This window comes from Ochotona princeps, chromosome 1 (genome assembly GCF_030435755.1).
Source record: "Ochotona princeps isolate mOchPri1 chromosome 1, mOchPri1.hap1, whole genome shotgun sequence".
Classification (NCBI taxonomy): Eukaryota; Metazoa; Chordata; class Mammalia; order Lagomorpha; family Ochotonidae; genus Ochotona; species Ochotona princeps.
Window position 1 is genome coordinate 6,458,046 of NC_080832.1, and position 19,475 is coordinate 6,477,520.

Here is a 19,475-nt window from a genome sequence, read left to right on the forward strand (position 1 = left end):
GGCAGCTCGGCTGGCTGCAGGCTCTGTGACACCTCCGCAAGTTCCTCGCAGCAGCTGCCTTTCCCAAGGAGACCTGGGCTCTGTTGGTCTCCCTGAGGGACCCACAAATTCACGGAAAAGGGAGCAGCAACCAACCGACCGCAGGCACTCCACAGAGAGGAAGCGGGCCCACTGAGTGAGGGTTGGGGCAGCAACGCCTGCCTGGGTTTGCAGAACGCCTGTGGGGCCGAGGCTTGCAGGAGCGAGGCCTCTCTTCCTGCAGCCCCGGAGTTGGAGATGCATGCGCTGCACCTGGGAAAACAGCCTGAGAGGGGCAAAAACCGCTCCCAGGGTCTCTGCTGAAACTTGAATTTGCTCTGCCCTTCTCTTATCCAGCTGCCTCTGGCTGCCCAAGGGACCCCTTCCAGCACACACATAAATTCCTGTGCCCCCTCGACACACATGTTTTGTGCCTGGTCCCTGGACGTTTCAGGCAGGGTGCTAGGCTCTGGGACCAAGAGATGGGACAGTCCCTAACTCCATGCAGCTCACAATCCAATGAAGGTGGTTGACTCGATAAAGGACAAAGCCAGGGCCATGGCGGTGGGCAGCACTGGGTTCCTCGGGGGAGTGGGCAACACTGGCTCCTGGGCCCAACAGACACCTTACCAGGGGCAGGTGGAAGCAGAGGGAGGGACACAGGCAGGCTGGCCTTGGGTGCACAAGCCTGGGACGATGGCAATGGCAATAGGACACCCCCATGTGATATGCACTCGGTGGCTTTTGTGGAAGCCACCAGCATTGCTGGGGGGCCCCCAGCTGACAGCAATCGAGGGACTGAGGGGTTCATTCTCACCGCTGCTGGAATCCAGTCCAGTCAACAGTCGCATCCCAGCTGCGCCTTGCAACGAGGGTGGGCCCAGAGACCCTGCCTACCCTGTGTCCAGCTGCACATCCAGCTGGGCTCCGGCCCCCAGCCATGGGGGGATGTGAGTGTGGCTTCATACACCACAGCAGACAGCACAGGCCCCAGGAGTGGGGAGTCTGTAGCTCAGCTATAATTATGCTCCATGTGTGCCCAGCTAGTCCTCTGGGCCCTGAGTCCAGGATGGCTCCCAAAGCCGTGCTGGAGTGGTGAGACACCTACCCCACCACTGTGCTCCTACAAAGCAGGTGGAGGGTGCTGGCCACGCCCTTCCTGACTCCAAGGCTCCCTCAGGGCCTCCTTACCCCACTCCAGGGAAGTGGCCTGGCCCGCTCACTCCGGGACAGAGGACAGCCCCAGGCCTCCAAGTTCAGCTGGCCTCTACCCGTGGATCACAGGTTTCCAGGTAATCAGTGGGCATGGTCGCAAGGCCTCCACAACCCCATGCTTGGAGGCCCTGAACTCTCCTCAGCCTGGAGCTGGGCAGCCAGGCCTCCGGAGTCCACTGGGCACTTCTGCAGTTGTCCGACTGTGACATAGCTGGAAGCCCCCAGGCACTACCTCCACCCAGATGTGAGAGCCCCGTGGACTTCGGTGGGGAGTTGGTGATGGGAGGCGTCCAGCGCTGCCCAGCCTGGGGTCCACGCACATCCATAGCAGGGGCTGTGGGCTCAAGCTCCTCCCACACTCACCCCACGCCCCCCAGCCCACCCTGCCTGTTTAGGCCTCTTCTGCATGGCTTGCTTTAACAGTGCTGGGGGAGGGATGAGCACAGCCCAGTGTCGGGCTGGGGGAGGCTGAACCAGGTTGGCAGCTGATAGAGGTTTGTACTTGCCTGATACCAGTGTCCTGTGTGTACTTAGAAGGCAGTGCAGAGGCCAAGGCCTCTCTTTGAACAAGGCCGCCCTTTTCCTCCCCTGCCACATCCCCTTCCCCTGCTCTGAGGGCAGGCCAGACCACACACGCCGCTCACCTCTTCCACCCAGCAACAGATACCTGCTGGGAGTTCAGGGCCCACTAGCCCTCCTCATCCTCCTTAACTACTCCCACCTTGCCTGAACCCCACTCCAAGGACTGGGTTCATGGATGGATGGTCGGGCACCCTGGCATCAAGATGACAAAGGGAGAAGCCATCAAGGGCAGCCGCCACCCATCTAATGGCTGAGAGGCCTCCCCAGAGCCCAGGGACTGGGCCTCCACCATGCTTGGCGTGGCTGGGCTTTTGCAGCTGTATTGGAGTGGCAGCGGGTCATATGGTTGGGAGTTCCCGGCCCCCCCATGTTCTCACCACTTCTTGACCTGTGTCCTGCCATGGTCAGCCACAGTGTCACAGAGCTCTGGGCTGGACGAGCGAATCGCTCATGTTGGGTGTACACAAGAAAAGGGCTGAAGACAACAGATCACCCACCTGTGTGCTACAGCTGGCTCCGAACAGGCACCAGGCTACTAAAGCTTCCTGGCCTTCCAGCACACTCACCAAGTTCCAGATGGGCCTCCACCAGATGAGACCCTCCCTGGGGGTGGGGGCGGTGGGGAGCAGGGAAGATGAGGGGAGAGGGAACCTCAACAGTGCAAGGGCAGGTACCAGGCTCATCTGGATACACTTGGTGGCAAGTTGGGGTCAGGGACAAGCCCAGGTTTGCACATTTAGCCTGTGCAAATCCAAGTGACCTCCCGAGTCAGGTGACTGATGGCCTGGACATGCCAACTCTGAGTCAGCAGCTTGGCTGCTGGGGGATGCCCAGCCCAGTGCGGCTGTCCCCAGGGTAGAACTGCTGCCTCCTGCCCTGGGCTTCTCTCCCCTACCTCGTAGGCTATGCCCAGCCCCCAGCAGCCTGCCAGGCACTGTGGGCCTCCACCCTGGGCTCCTGGGCTTGGGTGTTTCCACTCTGTGCCAGGAGGACAGCGCCCTGCCAGGGCAGACCCCCGACCTTCTTCTGAAACAGCAGCTTTACTTGTAGGTCACTACCCAGGAGAATGGGAACAACACGAGATGGTGGCCGAGCTGACAGCTGGGCCCTCCAAGGCATTGCCCCAGCCTGCTCCCCCAGGGCCAGAGTCCAGAGAAGGGTGCATGGAGTAGGTGTAGAGAGGAAAGAAATGGACCACTACGATTTCATGATCATAATGGACAATACAAGGAAACTGTCCCCTTTATTTATACAGAAGCAGTCACAAGCTCTGGCACAGACTTTTTACGTCATGGTCCAGTGGGTGTTTCTAAGGACAATTCTGCCTTTGTTTCACCTTAAAGCATGATGTTATCCGTCCTGACCCCTTGGTCAGGAAGTTCTCAATAGATGGTACATATCAATCAGTAACACATTCCTACTACAATCCTCATCCTACAACTTAATCTTGAGTCAGTTAAGGGAGGAAATGCATCACAGAAGGAGGGAGCTAAAGATCAAGGATGGTCAATGGGGGCAGCAGAGACAGAGACAGAGACAGCGTGAATTGTAAAAGGCCCCTTTGCAAGACTTATAAGCAACATCAACTTCCAAGCTCACGTTGATAGTAAAAACCAGCTCCACAGTGGCAGACGATGCCTGAATAGATTACAGAATTCTCAGCAGGTTGGTCCAGTGTCCTTGCAAAGGGAGGTGGAAAGGCTTCCAGGTACTTGCAGAGACATCCTCGGGGCCCTGCCGTGCAGCGGGAAATTCCTTGCAGCCTTGCCTGCAGGGGAACAATTCTCTTCACAGTTTTGCGTCCTCCACACCCACTGCACGGACCCCAACACCCCAGCACGGACCCCAGCACCCCAGCACCTCCGCCCCAGCAGGATCTGATGTCTCCATTGCTCCTCACCAGGGCACTCACACTCAACCAAACTCACACACACACTACCAGTCATACTCACAGACACTCATAGACACACTCCCAGGCACACACTCACACACACGCTCACAAGCACGCTTAGTGAGAGAGGAGTTTGGGTAGTAGGCAGTGAGGGTATTCTTGGTCCCCGAGTCTTCATTTTTTCTCAAATATAAAAGGGTATTTTCCCCACCATGTCTTGAATTCACCAGAGCCCGTTTCTCCCGAGACAAATACATCTTTTACCATATCAAGAACACATTTCCCCAAGAGACAAGGGTGACATTAATATACCAATTCCCCACCTCAAGCACCCGGCCAATTCCACCTCTGGCCATTGCCAAGTGAGTATTTTCAGACTGGCTTCTGTATCATTAAAAAGGGACTAAGTGAGTAACCAGTGACACCTTTCTGGCCTTTTGTCCCAGAGCCAGGCAGGTTCCATGGAAACCAAGAATCTTCCTTTGTTTATGGAGAAACATCTCTGAGGGGAACCTTTGAAAGATGTTATCCCCACTGTTAATTCGGGTATTTCTCTCTTTCCTCTTCCTGCTACTATGGCAGGAAGTCAGGGGGGTTTTCTGTCTTTTCCCCCACCACAATGACAGAGGTATAGGGTGTTAATTGTTTTAAAAGGGTGTTAGAGTTCTAGTTCATATATTACGATATTTTACGCGCAGCTAATTCCCACAACTTGTTTCTTTACCATGAGCTGAAAACACAAGACACGACGAGGTATCTTAGGAGGTTTATTCCAGTGGGGCAGCAACGGGGTGGAGGTGGTGGAGAGGCGAGGAGGAAAAAGGGGATGATTGGTGAGTGGGCAGGGTTGGGGAAGGGGCTGGAAGATTGGTGATGGGATTCTCAGGTGGAATGCCAGGTTACATCTGATTGGTGGATGGCTAGACCTGTGCGAATTTGGTGAGCTGTGAGGAAAAAGGAATGGCGCCAGGCAGGGTACCAGTCTCCGTGATGACCTTCAAATCGCTCCTCACATTTCTCCCTTTTTCTATATATAAAAGGAGAAGGGGCACAGTTTTCTTCTATAGCTTCTTCCAGCTGAGTTTGGGTGTAGTGTTCTCTAATCAGTGGTCTCCTGGTGGTCGGGGAGGAATGCGAGACTGGGAGAGGCTCGTAACCCTGCAAAAGAAACTGGTTAGCAGTGTTGTTAACGATTTTTTCCATTTGAGCGAGAATAAATTTTTGAAGAAAACTGATGAAGCTAGGGGCCATGGCGAGTCCTGCAACTAGTAATATCAGAGGGGTGAGAAGAGGGGCAAGCATAGACATCAGAGGAGACTGAGCCCAAGAACATCAGGGATTGCTATTAGTTCCAGACTGTCGAAGACGATCTTTGATGTCTAACAGGTGTTTAACATTTTGCTCAACTACCCCGATTCGTTAACGTAAAAACAGCATTCCTTGTGGAGGAACATGCAGGTGCCTCCCTTTTCGGCTGTAAGAAGGTCCAGGGCCCTGCTGTTCTGGAGAGTTACCTGAGCCAAGAAGGTAAGTTGGCACTGGAGAGAGGCTAGGGAGAGAGCAGTGTTATCTAGGGCTGATTTGAGCTGCTCTGACAGCTGCTAGATTGAGGTGATGGAGTATCCCAGGTTCCCTGCTGCTAACCCAAGAGAAGACAGGGAAGCAGCTATGGATGCCCCCCCCACAAGTACTGGGAGAAGAACCGCACGCCTTTGACACTCCGATGAAGAAAGCATCCATGAGAGTTCTCCCTCGCTAACTAGAGACAGCTGGGGCATGATTACTACTGGGAGGCAGGGGCCAGGGGAGGCGGAATTGATGGTGTTATATACAGAGCCGTTACACCACATGGATGAGCCTTTAGGAGAGGAAGTAGGCTTGGTTACCTGAACTATGGTAGAGCAGGAGAGAGGTTTATGACAAGTCCTGGACGTGTTACAGCAAGTCAGGTTATAAGCTAGTTGATCCCATAGGGGATCAGCGCCTAACGGAGTAACTGGTTGGAAAGGGGTTGGGGCTTGACTGCTGCCTGCGTTGATAATGGGTACCGCAGCCAGAATGGGTCGCTGCAATGAGGCACAAAGGAAGCACTCAGTGAGGTTGGGCAAAAGAGATGTGGAGTTGAGCATGTCTAAAGTCTTAGTTAAGATTTTGGATCCTAGCATAGCCAGGCTTTCCACCACGTACGTACATACATGGGGTGAGCGGCTCCAGGCGGCTTCCTGATTTGCCAGAATCCTGGTTTGATGGCCCTCTTTTGGGAGTGGGAGGGTTGTCCCAGGACTCTGAGAACCGGATCTGGAACTCCTCAGCGAGCCACGCTGAGGGGAGGAGGAGCTAGGAGGATCCGGGCGGAGGCCTGAGCGTCTCAACCCCCAGGCAGCCATGCTGCCCAGAGGGCTCAGGTCCCCCGCCACAATTCCAGCCTAGCACAGCCAAGCTTACCACCACGTACGTACGTACATGGGGTGAGCGGCTCCCAGGCGGCCAGTGCGCCATTTGTAGCCAGGCTGCGCCTGCTGGCCGCCCGGCCAGGAAGTTCTGGAATTTGGTTTCTTTGATATGCTACAGGAGTCACTCCATGCTGAACCCACAGTTCTCTGAGAATATATATTAGTCCTTAAGATTCTCAATGGCAGTAAATCTTCCTCTGAAGAACCTGTAGTCACTTTGTAGTGCAGATTGCCAACACCAGTTCATTCAAAAGGCAAAATTCCAGGCTTGTCCAGTAGGATACCCCATTACCTGATAGGATGAGGGATCAGCAGAGGGGCCACAGAAGGCAAGACTATGACATTGTCTGGCATTCGAGAACCATACTCGGGGCTAGAATGTGTCAGGTATGTGTGGACCAATCCCATGGAAACTCTGACCCCACTGGATGGTTTAGAAGGGCCGGTGGAGACTATGCAGGAGGCATGACAGTCTATGGGGTGCGCTGGGCTGACCCAGAGCAACCGTTGGCATACTTAACACTGGCTGGGAACAGGCCTGGTTGGGGAGCTTGGGGGAGGCCTTGGCTGGGTGGAGCTTACCACTAAGGGGCGCAGGAACTGGAAGGGGGCTGAGTTCTGGTCGGGTCACAGTTGTAATCCCTTGGCACAAATATGGATTCGGACTTGACGCACCATGCCGGGTTAGACCGCAACTCAGTTTGGTGCTCCGGAGGACCAGGGTAGATGTGGGATGGGCTCGGCTAGGTTTCAACCCCAACTGAGCCATATATGAGCTATATGTGGGTATGGACGAGCCGTGGCTGGGCTGAAACTCTCAACAGCAGGAACCAGAATGGGCTGAAGAGCGGTGCTGGCCCAAGGACCTGCTGGTATGCGTGAAGCCTGACACCAGGAAGGGGTCTGATGGAGGAATCTGAACAGTTCCTCTGACAGGACACTGACCCTACAAATAAACGCAGGAAGCATGAAGGTAAACAACCCAGAAGAGGCTTCGGAAAGTGACCCACTGGCATACATTTGGCTCGGGTTGGGGCAGACCAGGCTGAGTCAGTTCACGTCATCCACTGGCAAGTCCAAGCGCTGGAACTGTGTGGGGGCCTGGCCAGGTTTGGTTGCAATAAAAACAGTACAAAACACAAAATGCCAAGGTGAAATGGCCTGTGCCAGTAGGGAATGCAGCACCCAACCAGCACACCTCCCACTGGTTTAGGTGAGGAACGAGTGTGTGATGGGCAGAGCCGGGAAGAGCTGCAATACTCATTGGTTCCAATGGAGGTCGGGGCTCAGAATAGAACCAACCCAGGGGTTACAACCACCAGCTGATCGGGGTGATGGACTGTGGCGGGTACTGTGCTTACTAGTAGTACATGTAGGAGCCTGGACTGGGAACACCTCAAAGTTTCTTTGGGGATTCCCCTGAACAAAATGGAGGAATCAAAACATTAACCAAGAAAAGATAGAAGATGGAGTAGATCAATCAACCACCTCAGCTATATGTTTGCAGCGAAAAACTGGACAAGGGGAAACTCTAAGATGGACTATGTCAATCAGTGGACTCTGCACCAGTCTCATCGTACCTGGACTGTTGCTGATGATGTGTTGGAGCTTCTAATTGATCGAGGTGACGCTCTGCTGGCTCTGCCTTCAAACCTGAGAGGGCCTCCCTAAGAGGCCTTTGAACTTGACTGGACAGTGGGATGCTGGACTCTGTATGGTGTGAGCTTTTAATTAGGGAATCTCAACAGAACTTGAGCTGTGGTTATGCATCAAGGTGAAGGAATTCACCATGGGGGAAGGGTTTGGGGTGAAGGGGGGAGAATCCCAGTACCGATGAAATTGTGTCATGTAATACAATGTAATTAATGAATAAATAAGTAGAAAAAAAAAGATTTTGAACCAGGAGGTTGGGGCGTCTGGATGGGTATCTGACTCAAGAGAATTGGAAAGGAAAGTCTCAGAATTAAGAATGTGAGCAACTACTGTGGTAACTTTATCTGGATTGGGGTCTAGCTGCCTGTATAGATATATAATTCCAGAGGGGGAAGTGACATAGCTGTGAGGGTAAAGACAGCCCTTTTGAGAGGTAAACCATCTGCTGTTCCATGGGTCTCTTTATGTACGCACCTGTGGAGTTGTATCTAAAAATATAGTGGATAGTGGGGATAGTGGATTGTACATGACCAACAGGGGCATCCTCCATAAAAGTCTCCGTAGGGGGAGTCTGTCTTGCAATAGTCACGTGTCTGGTCACACAGCAGGCACAGATATGGGTTGGAAGTGGCCCAAAACTCGATTGATCGAGGCTTAATAGGTATGAACAGAGGAGCGGAACACCCTGTTGGGGGACAATAACGGGTCCCAATAGTTTGGGTGTCATCCTGGTAAGTTTCTCTTACATAAAACAGCCATACCAAGGTCGGAGGGGTTGGATTGGGGCTTGGCTAAGGCCAGCCATGGGGAGAGTGACAAGCAGCCAATAGCAGAGAATCATCCTATAGAGGTGCTGGGGAAGCAGAGTGACAGAGCCGAGACTACCTGAGAACTAGAGTAATGGACTGCGGTAGATAGTGGGATTTATGTATCAGAAGTCTTGCTAAAAAGCAGTTTAAGTCCCTCCAGAGGCTGGCAGGAGTATGTGGTCTCCGAGGATTGGGCTTGATGGGAAGCTTCAATCTCAGGGGGTGTCTCCGTGGTAGCAGGGGGATTAACAGATGTATCTGGAGGTGGGGAGGTGGGAATTATGAATCCAATAGGGGCAAGCCTTCAACTTTGGCAGCCGTGGGAGTGGTCAGTATGACCTTACCAGGGCCCTGCCATTTGGGTGTCAGGGGTGAAGGGGGGGTGGAGGGGGGACGGTAGAGAACTAGGTCTCTGGGCTGCAAGCAGGAGCTAAGGGGTCGGGGTGAGGGAAGAGGTTTGTCTGCGTGTGACCAAAGAAGGTGTCGTAGATAGATTAAAAAGGGGGTGAGGAGAGATGGGTCAATGGGTGTAGGTTCAGCAGCCAGTGAGGGGGGTAAGGCCGGGTGACCATACTTAAGTTCAAAAGGGGATATAAGTAATGGTTTTTTGGGAAGGGATTTTAGTTTCAATAGGAAAAGGGGTAGTAGGGACACCCAGTCTAGATGGAGTTCTAGGGTAAGCTTAGTGAGGAGAGTTTTTAGGGTCCTATTAGTACGCTCAACCTTTCCAGAGGACTCTTTTCCTCATGCCACAATGACAGGAAATAAAGGTTCTTTCTCTCTCGAAGCCCCCTCCCATCACTAGGACAGGAGCTCCTTTTCCCAACTTTTATAATAAATCTTGCTTTAAAACTAAACTGCGTGGGCCCGGCACAATAGCGTAGTGGTTAAGGTCCTTGCCTTGAACGTGCCGGGATCCTATGTGGGCACCGGTTCTAATCCCAGCGGCCCCGCTTCCCATCCAGCTCCCTGATTGTGACCTGGGAAAGCAGTTAAGTATGGCCCAAAACTTTGGATTCCTGCACCCGCGTGGGAGACCCGGAAGAAAGTTCCTGGCTCCTGGGTTCTGATTGCCTCAGCTCTAGCCATTGCGGCCACTTGGGGAGCAATCATCGGATGGAGGATTTTCCTCTCTGTCTCTCCTCCTCTGTATATATCTGACTTTCCAATAAATCTTTCATAAATAAATAAATAAATAAAACCAAACTGTGTCCACATAAAAATTCTCCTTTCCTGCGAGATAAGAATTGAGGTTGCTGCCATACTCAGGGTCGAAAACCCTACAACAATAGGCACAGGCCCACACACTCACACACTCCCAGGCACTCCTAGTCACACTCATGTGCACACATATGCATGGTCATACCCTTTTGCATGCTCACACACATGCAAATGCACATGTACTCTTACACACACAGACATACACACCCGTGTTCCCACACACTTGCACATATTTGCATACAAAAGGCACTCCCACGGGCCAAGGCCGGAGGATGGCACAGCCACATCCTGTGTATCTGAATCTCCCCCCCAGGCACCAGACAGGCCACCCGACTCCCTGTGTCCACCCAGCAGCTCTTCTCAGCCCCGGGCCCAGGCATTCATGTGAACATGAGAACGGGACACCCTGCATTCGCTGCCCACTTGCCTCTCTGACCTGCAGACGTGGGCAAGAAGGCATTAGAAGACGTATTTACTCTGGTGCCTGCATTGCGGCGTTCCTAAGTGATGCTTTGATCACATGCTCTTGGCATTGACTTGGTCTGCAGGCTCTGCCACCCATGGCTCTCAGCAGGCAGTCCTAAACACAGAGCACCGACCCTTTGCTTCTGACCATGAGGTGAGCTCTCCAGCCAGCACAACAAGCAAGCAGACCTGACATCAGGGGCTGGCCAGGGTCTAGGACACGGCAGTTGTCAGGGACAGGACCAGAAAGACAAGGCCTTCTCTCCCAGCCTCTGGGCGGCTTTGGGTGCTGGGGTTGCAGGCAAGGACACATGTACCCTACCAGGATGCCTGAAGATGGCTTCCCCTCTTCTAAGCCTCAGTTCTGTCCACTGTGAAAGGGGTGCCACAGTAAGGTCAGGGGCAACAGACTCTTGTGCCAAGGGCTAGGCTGAGTGGCAGCGGCTACTGTTCCTATACAGCCCTCCTTATGGACACTGAAATTCAAACTCCAGCTGATGTTTTAGTTAGGCTGAGCAAAGCGGGATGCTGGTCTGAGGTACAGTGAGAGGGAGTGATGGCTGCTATTGTGGACACCTGCCAGAGGCCTGACACCCCCATGCAGGAAGCACCTGGCCCTTGCCTCAGCCCGTCATGCCAAGGACCCTGTGCCACACGTCATACACATGTGCAGAGCAAGAAGCTTCTGCCTCATCTCACCTTCTTCCATTCTGGGGCCCAAGATTATAGAAGCCCAGTGCTGGGCCTGGCACGATAACCTAATGGCTAAATCCTCACTTTGCATCCATTGGGATCCAATATGCATGCCAGTTTGTGTCCTGGCTGCTCCACTTCCTTTCCAACTCCCTGCTTGTGACCTGGGAAAGTAGTAGAGGATGGCCCAAAGCCTTGGGATCCTGCACTTGTATGGGAGACCCAGAAGAAGCTCCTGGCTTGGGACCAGGCCAGCTCCGGCCATTGCAGTCAGTTGGGGAGTGAACCATTGGACAGCAGATCTTTCTGTCTCCCCTTATCTCTCTAAATCTGCCTTTCCGATTAAAGTAACTAAATCTAAATAAATAAATAAACAAACAAACCCAGTGTTGCATACCCTAGGTGGTCATTTCCCTTACACGGTCACCCTCCACGTGGAAGTGGTCCTGGGCCATCTCCCACTAGGGCGTGGTCTGTCAGACTCTCTGCTAACTAATAGAACCTGCACCCAAATCCTCTTTTTCTCAAGTGCCTCCAAACCTTCTCCTGGGCGGCTTTCCTTTAATTTTTTCTTGACTGTGGGTCCAACAGAAGCAGGTACCATGGAGCCCTGAGCAAGGTGAAGGGATTCAAGTCCAGGAAGAGAGAGGAAGAGGCAGGCAGGCAGGAGGGAGACAGAGCTCAGAGCTGGATGCGAACCTGTTCTCATGGGCCAGAGTGCATGGGCTGTGCTTGCTGAGGTGGAGCCAGGACAGTGTCCAGGGCTGCTTAAATGTTCAGCTCGTGAACGGAGCAACAGGGGCTCTCTGTCTCCAGGGAGCAGTCCCACCCCAACCCCAGGACCTCAGAACGCGGTTGTCTTTGGAGCCTTCAGAGAATGAATGGGCAATTGGCACACTGGTCAAGAGGCGGTTTGGGACGTCAGCATCCCACATGGGAGCATCTGGGATCAAGGTCTCGTCCCGCTTCCCAGCGCTGCTCCTGTGTGCCCTGGGAGGCAGCAGTACTCAGATCCCTGCCACCTTGACCTGGGAGACCTGGAGGAAGCTGCTGGCTCCTGGCTCAGCCCTGGCTCTGAGGGCGTTTGGGGGCGCGGACCAGCACGTGGATGTTGCTGTAGCTCTTGTGGATTAGGTATCTCTGCATTTTTCCCCCCTGCTGGTTCATTCCAAATGGCTGCGACGGCCAGAGCTGGACCTATCCGAAGTCAAGAGTTTCCTCCACATCTCCGTGTGGGTGCAGGGTCCCAAGGACCTCGAGCAACCTCTGCTCCTTTCCCAGGCCATAAGCAGAAAGAGGGATGGGGAGCGGAGCAGCTGAGACACGAACCGGCACTGCAGCAGGAGGCTTAGTCTGTCACATCACAGTGCTGGCCCCTTGTGCCTGTTAAACATATGCATGAAGAGGTAGTTAAGACCAGGGCTGTTGTGGAGATGAGGACCCAGGCATACAAAGGGTCATCCCTGGGAAGACAGTGGGGAGCAGCCGCAGTGGAAACCACACCTGCCACAGGGATTTTGTCCTCCAGAATAGGAGAAATTTTTGTGTTCAGACCCCCAGTGCGTGGGGCAGTTAGGATGGCAAGGACTTGGACCACCACTCCCAAGGGCACGTGCTCCACGTTCATGGGGCCCCATCCTGGCCAACACACACATACACACACACACACACACAGCTCCAGTAGATGAGGGAAGTCAGGATGCCCCACCCAGAGGTGCCACTCTCTGTGGGGCAGGAGGGTGACCCCTAGCATCTGTGTGTGCTGTGCCCCTCCCCCAACCCACACAGATGTGTCCACCACCTGCCCCCTCCTCAGCTGTGAGCTCTGGCTGGGGGTGGGGGACTCAAATGGAAACACCTGCTCCCTCAGACAGGGAGGGGGCAGAGCCTGGGCAGGCACGGCATGTTCTAGGGCTATCCACGACCTCTGTCCTTGACTCCTCTCTGCATCCCCATGTGGGTTCTGTCTTGGGTCTGCTGGTCTGAGATCAGGGTAGCATTACAGGGACTTGGGCCCACTCCAGAGCCATCACATCACTTGCTAAACTCTAGGAAGATCCTGGTCCAACTAAGGCCCACTATGAGATGCCAGTTCAGCCTGAATTCTCTGCACAGTGCATGGGTGGGGCTGGGACTTCAGGGAGTGGGAGTGATGAAGGGTGGATCTGAAGCATCAGTCCCACAGTGCAGGCTCAGAGCCAAGGTTATCTTCCTGTAAAACTGGACCTACAGAAAATCCTTCTGAGAAAGCCCAGGAGCTGGAGCCCAACTCACATCTCCCTAGATGACAGGGTCGAGCAGCTGAGCCGTCACCTGGTGCCTGGCAGGGTGTACATCCCGTGGGGATCAGAAGCCAGGCTCCCCAGGGGGTTGCAGGTGTCCTAGGCAGCATGGACCTCTAAACTCAACACCCATCCCCATGGTCACTACACAGGCGTGGCTGACAAAGCACTGCTACTAACCTCGTCTCATCCCATCCTTCCCATGCTGCCCAGTGTCCATGGATCCAGCACACACAGTAAGACTACCCCCAAAGACTTGAGAAGAGCGGATGTCAGCTATCGCCTTGTGTGACGCCTGCTAGGGGTTGAGGGAGTGCTAGGCAAGGCCTGGTGCCTGCTTCACTATGACTTTCCTTGGCACCAGCTCCCAGTCTCCTGAATCATCTTACCCCTTGTCTCTGCCACCCAATGGCTACTTTCCATGTCACTGCCTCTGAGAACGATGTGGTCGCTAAGGGAGCCACCATGGATGTGCTGGACAGACGGGCTGGCGGGAGGCTTCATCACACAATGCAGGCATCAAAATATGGGAGCTATTTCTTTCTGGAACCTTCCATTCACTGTTTCCAGAATATGGTAGACTGTGTGTCACTCATACTACAAATGGTAGCATTAGGTGTTGCTGTGTAGGCAGCACTCTGTGACCTGCCATGGACTCCCAGGGGAAGAGGTGTTAATCCCTCACCGCGAGAGACCAGGCTGCACAGCCCAGCAGCTCTCCTGACTGCCTAGAATGAACCCCCGTCCCATGTTGCTTTGCTCAACAGGAACCACCTGGCGGGGAGGGGTCTGCCCAAAATTGGATGGAGAATGAGGCTGAGGAGCTGCACCTGGGGCCAGAGTGGACTCCAGGGGGCACCCGACATGTTGCTGCAGGCCAGGCTCCAAGAGGGCACAGATGGTAACACCCCCTCACACCCGTTCAACAGCCAAACCAGCCGCCACTGTCTAGGAAAATTAAACACCCAAGTGGTAATTTATTTATTTTTTTTATTGAAATTGTTGATACATTATATTACAGTAAAGTTGATTGAGAAAAAAATGAAGAGAAGAAAATCGATTTCTTAAAAAATACACTCATGTTTAAATCAGGTAAGCCAGCCTTTACTAACTGGTACAAACCGATGTGTAAACGGTGGTTTGCTTTTCAGTATATGATCCCACCGAGTCTACACACACTCTAAATGCAAGAAAAGTCGTTAAACACTTCCAGAAGAAAAAATAAAAGAGAAAAATAAAAAAGAGAGAGTCAGGGCCGGGGGGGGGAGCCTGGCGCCATGCGGCTGTTGCTCCCTCGCGCAGCCCGCGACCCGCCAGGGCCCCGAGCCGGGACTTGCCATGCAATCTTCCCTAAATCACACACTGTGCAAATTAAGGCTTCTTGTAGTCGACGGTGGATACACATCTTCTTAAAAAAAAAAAAGTAATAATAAGCACAGTAAAAATGATATCATGAGACCCAGAAGACACGATGCCTCCAGCCCAAGCCGGGCAAAACATCATCTCCTCTGACGCCTCCACTTACACGCACCGGAAACCAAAATCCAAAAATCCTTAACCAAAAATCTTTAACCAAAAAGTCAAACCGAGGTAAAGCACATCATCACTCTTTGGGTGGCTTGTCAGGCTTCTTCAGCCAGGAGCAGATACTGACAGGTGCACCTCTGCACGGACAGGACAGGTGACAACGTGGGCGCTCGAGCAGGCGGGAACCCTGCGCGTGCCTTCGGCGGGGTTGGGGGAACAGCCAAAAAAGAGACAAAGACAAGATGGAGGGCTCTAACTCAGGAGGGGGTGCGAGCTGCAAGCAGCTCAGAATCCCAGCTGAAGCTGCCTGGCCCAAGAGGCTCCCCGGGCAGCCAGCACGGGACACCCCTGCAGACAGAAAGGAAGATACACGTTGATTTTTTTTTCCTTTTTTTATCTGCAAACCTGAGTAACTGTCGGTCAATAAATAGGAGGAGAGGTTTTAAACGCTGAAATGTAAGATGAGGCAGCCTGGGCAAGGGCCTGAAAGCAGCGAGGGGTCCTGGTGACGACCCTCTCTCCTGTCTGAGGTGTAGCCAGGCTTGGAGATGAGGACTCAGGGCAACGCCCTGGGCACGAGGTGCCGCCCTTTGGCTGATCGGTCGGAGCAGATGCTGCCGTGTGCCCCCAGTGGCTGTAAACAATCGTGAAGGGGCCGTGCCCGACCACCCTCTCCCTCTCCCCCTAACCCCCCCACCCTCCCACCCCCGTCACAAAAACGCTTCCCTTTTGAAGCAGTTTTTGTTAAAGGCAGAGATTACAGAAGCGTCACCGAGTGGAAGTCCGTTTTTGGTTGGAGGCGCTCGGCTGTGGCCTGCCCCGCGCCCTCCGGCGGGCACGGTGGTCTCAGATGTGCAGAAGGTCCTCGTCACTGTCGTCGTGGAAGGCTGCCGAATGGGGAGGGCCAGGCCGAGGCCTGCCCCGCCGTGCCCTGTCACCATGCACCAGCCCCAACCTGTCGTCCACCCTTCCCCGGGGAGCCCTGCACTGGGGGTGTCGGCCAGGCTGAGCAGCGCCGTCAGGCCCAGGCCCTCTGACAGGTTGCACCGTCACGTCAGGGATGGTCAGCACCTCATCCTCGCTGTCCTGGTCATCGCCGCGCAGGACAGTGAGGGCCTCAGCTTGCACGGGCTTGGTGGTGACATGGCCGTTCTCCTGGCTGTCCTTCCCAGGCCGTGCGGCCCCAGGCTGGATTTCCTCCATCAGCCATTCGCTTTCGTGTTCCTCCGTCTCCTCTTCCTTGTTCACCTGCCGCGGGGCCAATAAGAGGGAGACACACACGCCCGTCAGTGACTGCGGCTCCCCCATGCCAATACTCTCCATCTCCGCCCGGCCGGGTCACAGACCCCCACCCCCTGCCCAACCTCCGCCAGCGGGGCGGGCTGGGTTCACAGCCCACTGCTCAGCCCGAGGGAGGAAGGCACACGGCTGGGCAGGGGCTTAGAGGAGCTGTACCCAAGTGGAGCCTCCCAGCCATGGGCACAGGGCCGTGCTGGCTGATTCTCCGTCACGTGGGTGGGGGCAGCGACGCAGCAGCCACAGGCAGGACCTGGGCATCTGATGATGCGTGTCAAGAGCCCACACCGTGTGGACACCCCTTGACCTGAAGGAGCCCTCTTTTCTGGAGACTGATCGGGAAGAAATCGCCCAAATGCTAGCACAAACAGCAGCCCCCAAAACCATCAGTGGGTACAAGCTAGATCTACTGTGAGGGGAAACTGAGGGACAACACACATGGGTGTGAGCCCCGACTGTAACCCGACAGCCCCGTGGGAACCCAGCACTAAGCTACCTTGGAGTACTTGTAGGAGACATTGGAGCTTCTTCGGCAGCAGCTGGTCAGCTTGGTCATCACCATTTCCCTGTAGAGGAGACAGAGGTGAGGTGGAGTGGGCAGGGCGGAACCGCTGTCCCCCACCACACACCATGACCACAATGGGTCCTTGGCAAGTTCTGAACTTGAACCTGAACTCTCAGGCAGCCAGCGACAGCCCACCCTCCTCACCTCCTCTCCTTCTTGTGGAGCAGCAGGCCCAACAGGCAGGCAATGAGCGCTACCAGGAGCAAGCTGAGCACCGAGCCAATGGCCTGGCTCCGCTCCGACAGCCCCGGGTAGTCTGTATCATCTTCATCAGCACTCCCGCTTTCAAAGTCCCCTCTGGAAGGGCATGTGAGAAGAGAAGCCGTGTCACTGGGCAGTGTTGCCACCCCCTCTCTGGCAGGGACCCTGCCTCCCACCGCCCAATTCTCTGAGGCTGGAGCACACATCGGAGACCCCAGACCAGAGGTGCTCTGGGGACACCCAGGGATAGGGTCTCCATATGGATATTTCTGGATCCAGTCACACTGTCTACCAGGGCTGAACCCAGGACAGTGCCACCTGGACACAGACACCACAGAGCTGGCATGACCTGGGGTGGGCATCGGCCACACACCCCAGGCTGCCAGGCCAGCAAAGGAGGTGCAGCCCCCAACGGTGTTGACACACATGCCGACAGGGTAAGAAGCACGCTTTGCGACTCTGAGCGCTTCAGCAAAGAGGTGAAAAGATGAAGCCACGAGCCATGCTTGGGCCAAGAGCTGACCCTTCTTGTCTCAGGTGACCTTGGAAAGGAAGAGGTTATCTACATGGGCACCACAGGACGTCAGACCCTAGGCATGCCACTGCTCACTTAGGGCTAGCGTGGCTTCAAGAGCATTCAAGGACTGGGCCAGAGGGCAACCAGCCACCAGCCTGCCTGTGGATGGGGAACTGCTGAGCTAGCCCACCATCCTGATCTAAACAGGCCGGTGGGCCAGCTAGGTGCTCTGTCCCAGTGTGGCAGGGGATGGTGGCCTCGGCCCGGGCAAGGCCAGTGGACACCCAAGAAGCCCACGGACCACAGACCCCACCCAGGAGAGCAGTCCTGCAGATGGTGCCCGAGGCAGTCCCCAGGAGGCAGGAGAGAGTCTTAACCCTTCTTCTCCTTGCAGTCCCTGTCCAGGTGTTTAGAGACCTGCCTGCCTGCCTTGTGGTGAACTTTTACATGGTTCTGGAGAGGCTCCTGGGCAACACACTTGCAACCACTGCAAGTGATGCTGCCCACCTGTTTGGGTATGCTGGCTTCGTCCTCAGCCTGCTCCAATCCTGCCACAGCCCTGCTTTCTGCGGACCCAGAAGGCCGGGACCCCTCGTGGAGTCTCCCACATACACTTCTGCCTAGCGCTGCTCCTGGGCCAACAGGTGCAGACTGCTGTGTTCTGCCATCCTGACCAGGCTGACCTGCAACGGGCACTCAGGGCTAACTCTGCCTCTTTACTATCTGACCTTATCTAATGCGCACGCTTACGCCCCCTGCTGGCCCCAGTATTTTCTTGTCTGTTGCCTGTGTTCTTGTGTTAGGCCTATCTCATTACATAGGCACAAGCCAACAGTAGCCAGTTTTAACCATGGCACAAAACCACCATTTAGAAGGCTGAAGGAGGGTGTGAGAGGGCTGGAGCTGCTTCCAGCACTACCAAGGTTAGAAGATGAAGTACGTAGTGCTTGGTAAAAATCAGGCGGAACACTGAAACAGAAACAGCTGAAAGAACGAAAACATGGACATCTTGAGAACTGCAACTGCCAGAAGTGAGCAGGCAGGCAGCAAGCCCTGCTCCCCGCCAGCCGACGGCAGCCACGCCTGTGCCAGCTGGAGCAGCCAGGACCGCTTCCGGGGACAGCTCTGCTCATGGCTGTACCTTCCATTTCCCGGGCCCCCCAAGCCTCAGCTGCACGCAAAGCCTATTCAGTTCCTGATGCCTGGCCCTGTGAATGCCAGGCCGGCTGCAGCAGTGTCCCCGACTCCCCTCTGATGCAAGCCCACCAACCAGCCCACATACTTCCACTCCCAGCAGGTGTAGCTGCTCCCTCCCACACACAGAGCCAGGAAGCAAGAGCTGGTTCAGGGCGGGGAGAACCTCGGAGCGACAGTGCATGGACATGCATTTGTATGTATTTTAAGTCACGCTCTGCTGCCTTCTTCACAAAGACCTGTCCTCTCACTGTGTGACAATCCACCAGAACGCTTAGACATGCCCATGCTCAAGGAACCCCAGGGACACGCTGACCGAGAGCCCCTTTGTCCAGCTCTGGCCCTAAGGCCTCACAGCCATGTACCTACAAGTTTACAAGCTGGCTCTTAGAGATGGAGTTCATGCAAAAGAAAATGGGTTTAAGACCCAAGAACTGGGCTCCGAGTCCCCTCCCCGATCCCAAATCCTTTCTTCAGAATTCCCTTTCCTCCTGATCTGCTGGTGTGCAGTGGTGGCCAGCGAGAGAGGAAGAGAATCAGCCTAAGGGGAAGACACACAGAGCCCTCACTCCCGACACAAGACTTCCAGCTCGAAGACTGAGAAGAACAGTTGTACCAACCTGCCCAGCCTGGGCTCTCGGGGCACAGCTACGGTCCCCTGGCTGCCCACAGAAACCTGGCCTGCAGCCACAGGATGCACAGAGAACCACACGCACCAGAATGAACCACAAAGACCTGGGGACACCCGGACCGCCCCCACCCCCAGGAACAGAGGATGTGCCAAGGTGTGGAAAGTCAGGCACCTGCTCTGGACCAGGGCCACACAGAGGCAGTACAGCCAATGCTCCTGGGGTGGCGGGCAGCTGTGACTCTAGTGTAGACCAAAGACAGCA

General features: G+C 54.8%; 1 protein-coding gene across 4 annotated transcripts in view; it reads right to left on the bottom strand.

Annotated features, from left to right (window-relative positions):
• Positions 1 to 15,536: 15,536 nt before the first annotated feature.
• Positions 15,537 to 19,475, bottom strand: part of IGF2R (insulin like growth factor 2 receptor) — a 91,348-nt gene continuing 87,409 nt past the window's right edge. For 3 of the 4 annotated variants that reach the window (XM_058660502.1, XM_058660313.1, XM_058660442.1), the window contains 3 exons: positions 16,815 to 16,967; positions 16,602 to 16,671; positions 15,537 to 16,057 (listed from right to left, as the gene is read on the bottom strand). In XM_058660502.1, coding sequence (XP_058516485.1) covers positions 15,656 to 16,057; positions 16,602 to 16,671; positions 16,815 to 16,967 — 625 coding nt within the window. In that variant the 3' untranslated portion in view covers positions 15,537 to 15,655. The remainder of the gene's footprint in view (positions 16,058 to 16,601; positions 16,672 to 16,814; positions 16,968 to 19,475) is intronic. The other variant, XM_058660391.1, reaches the window with a different exon arrangement.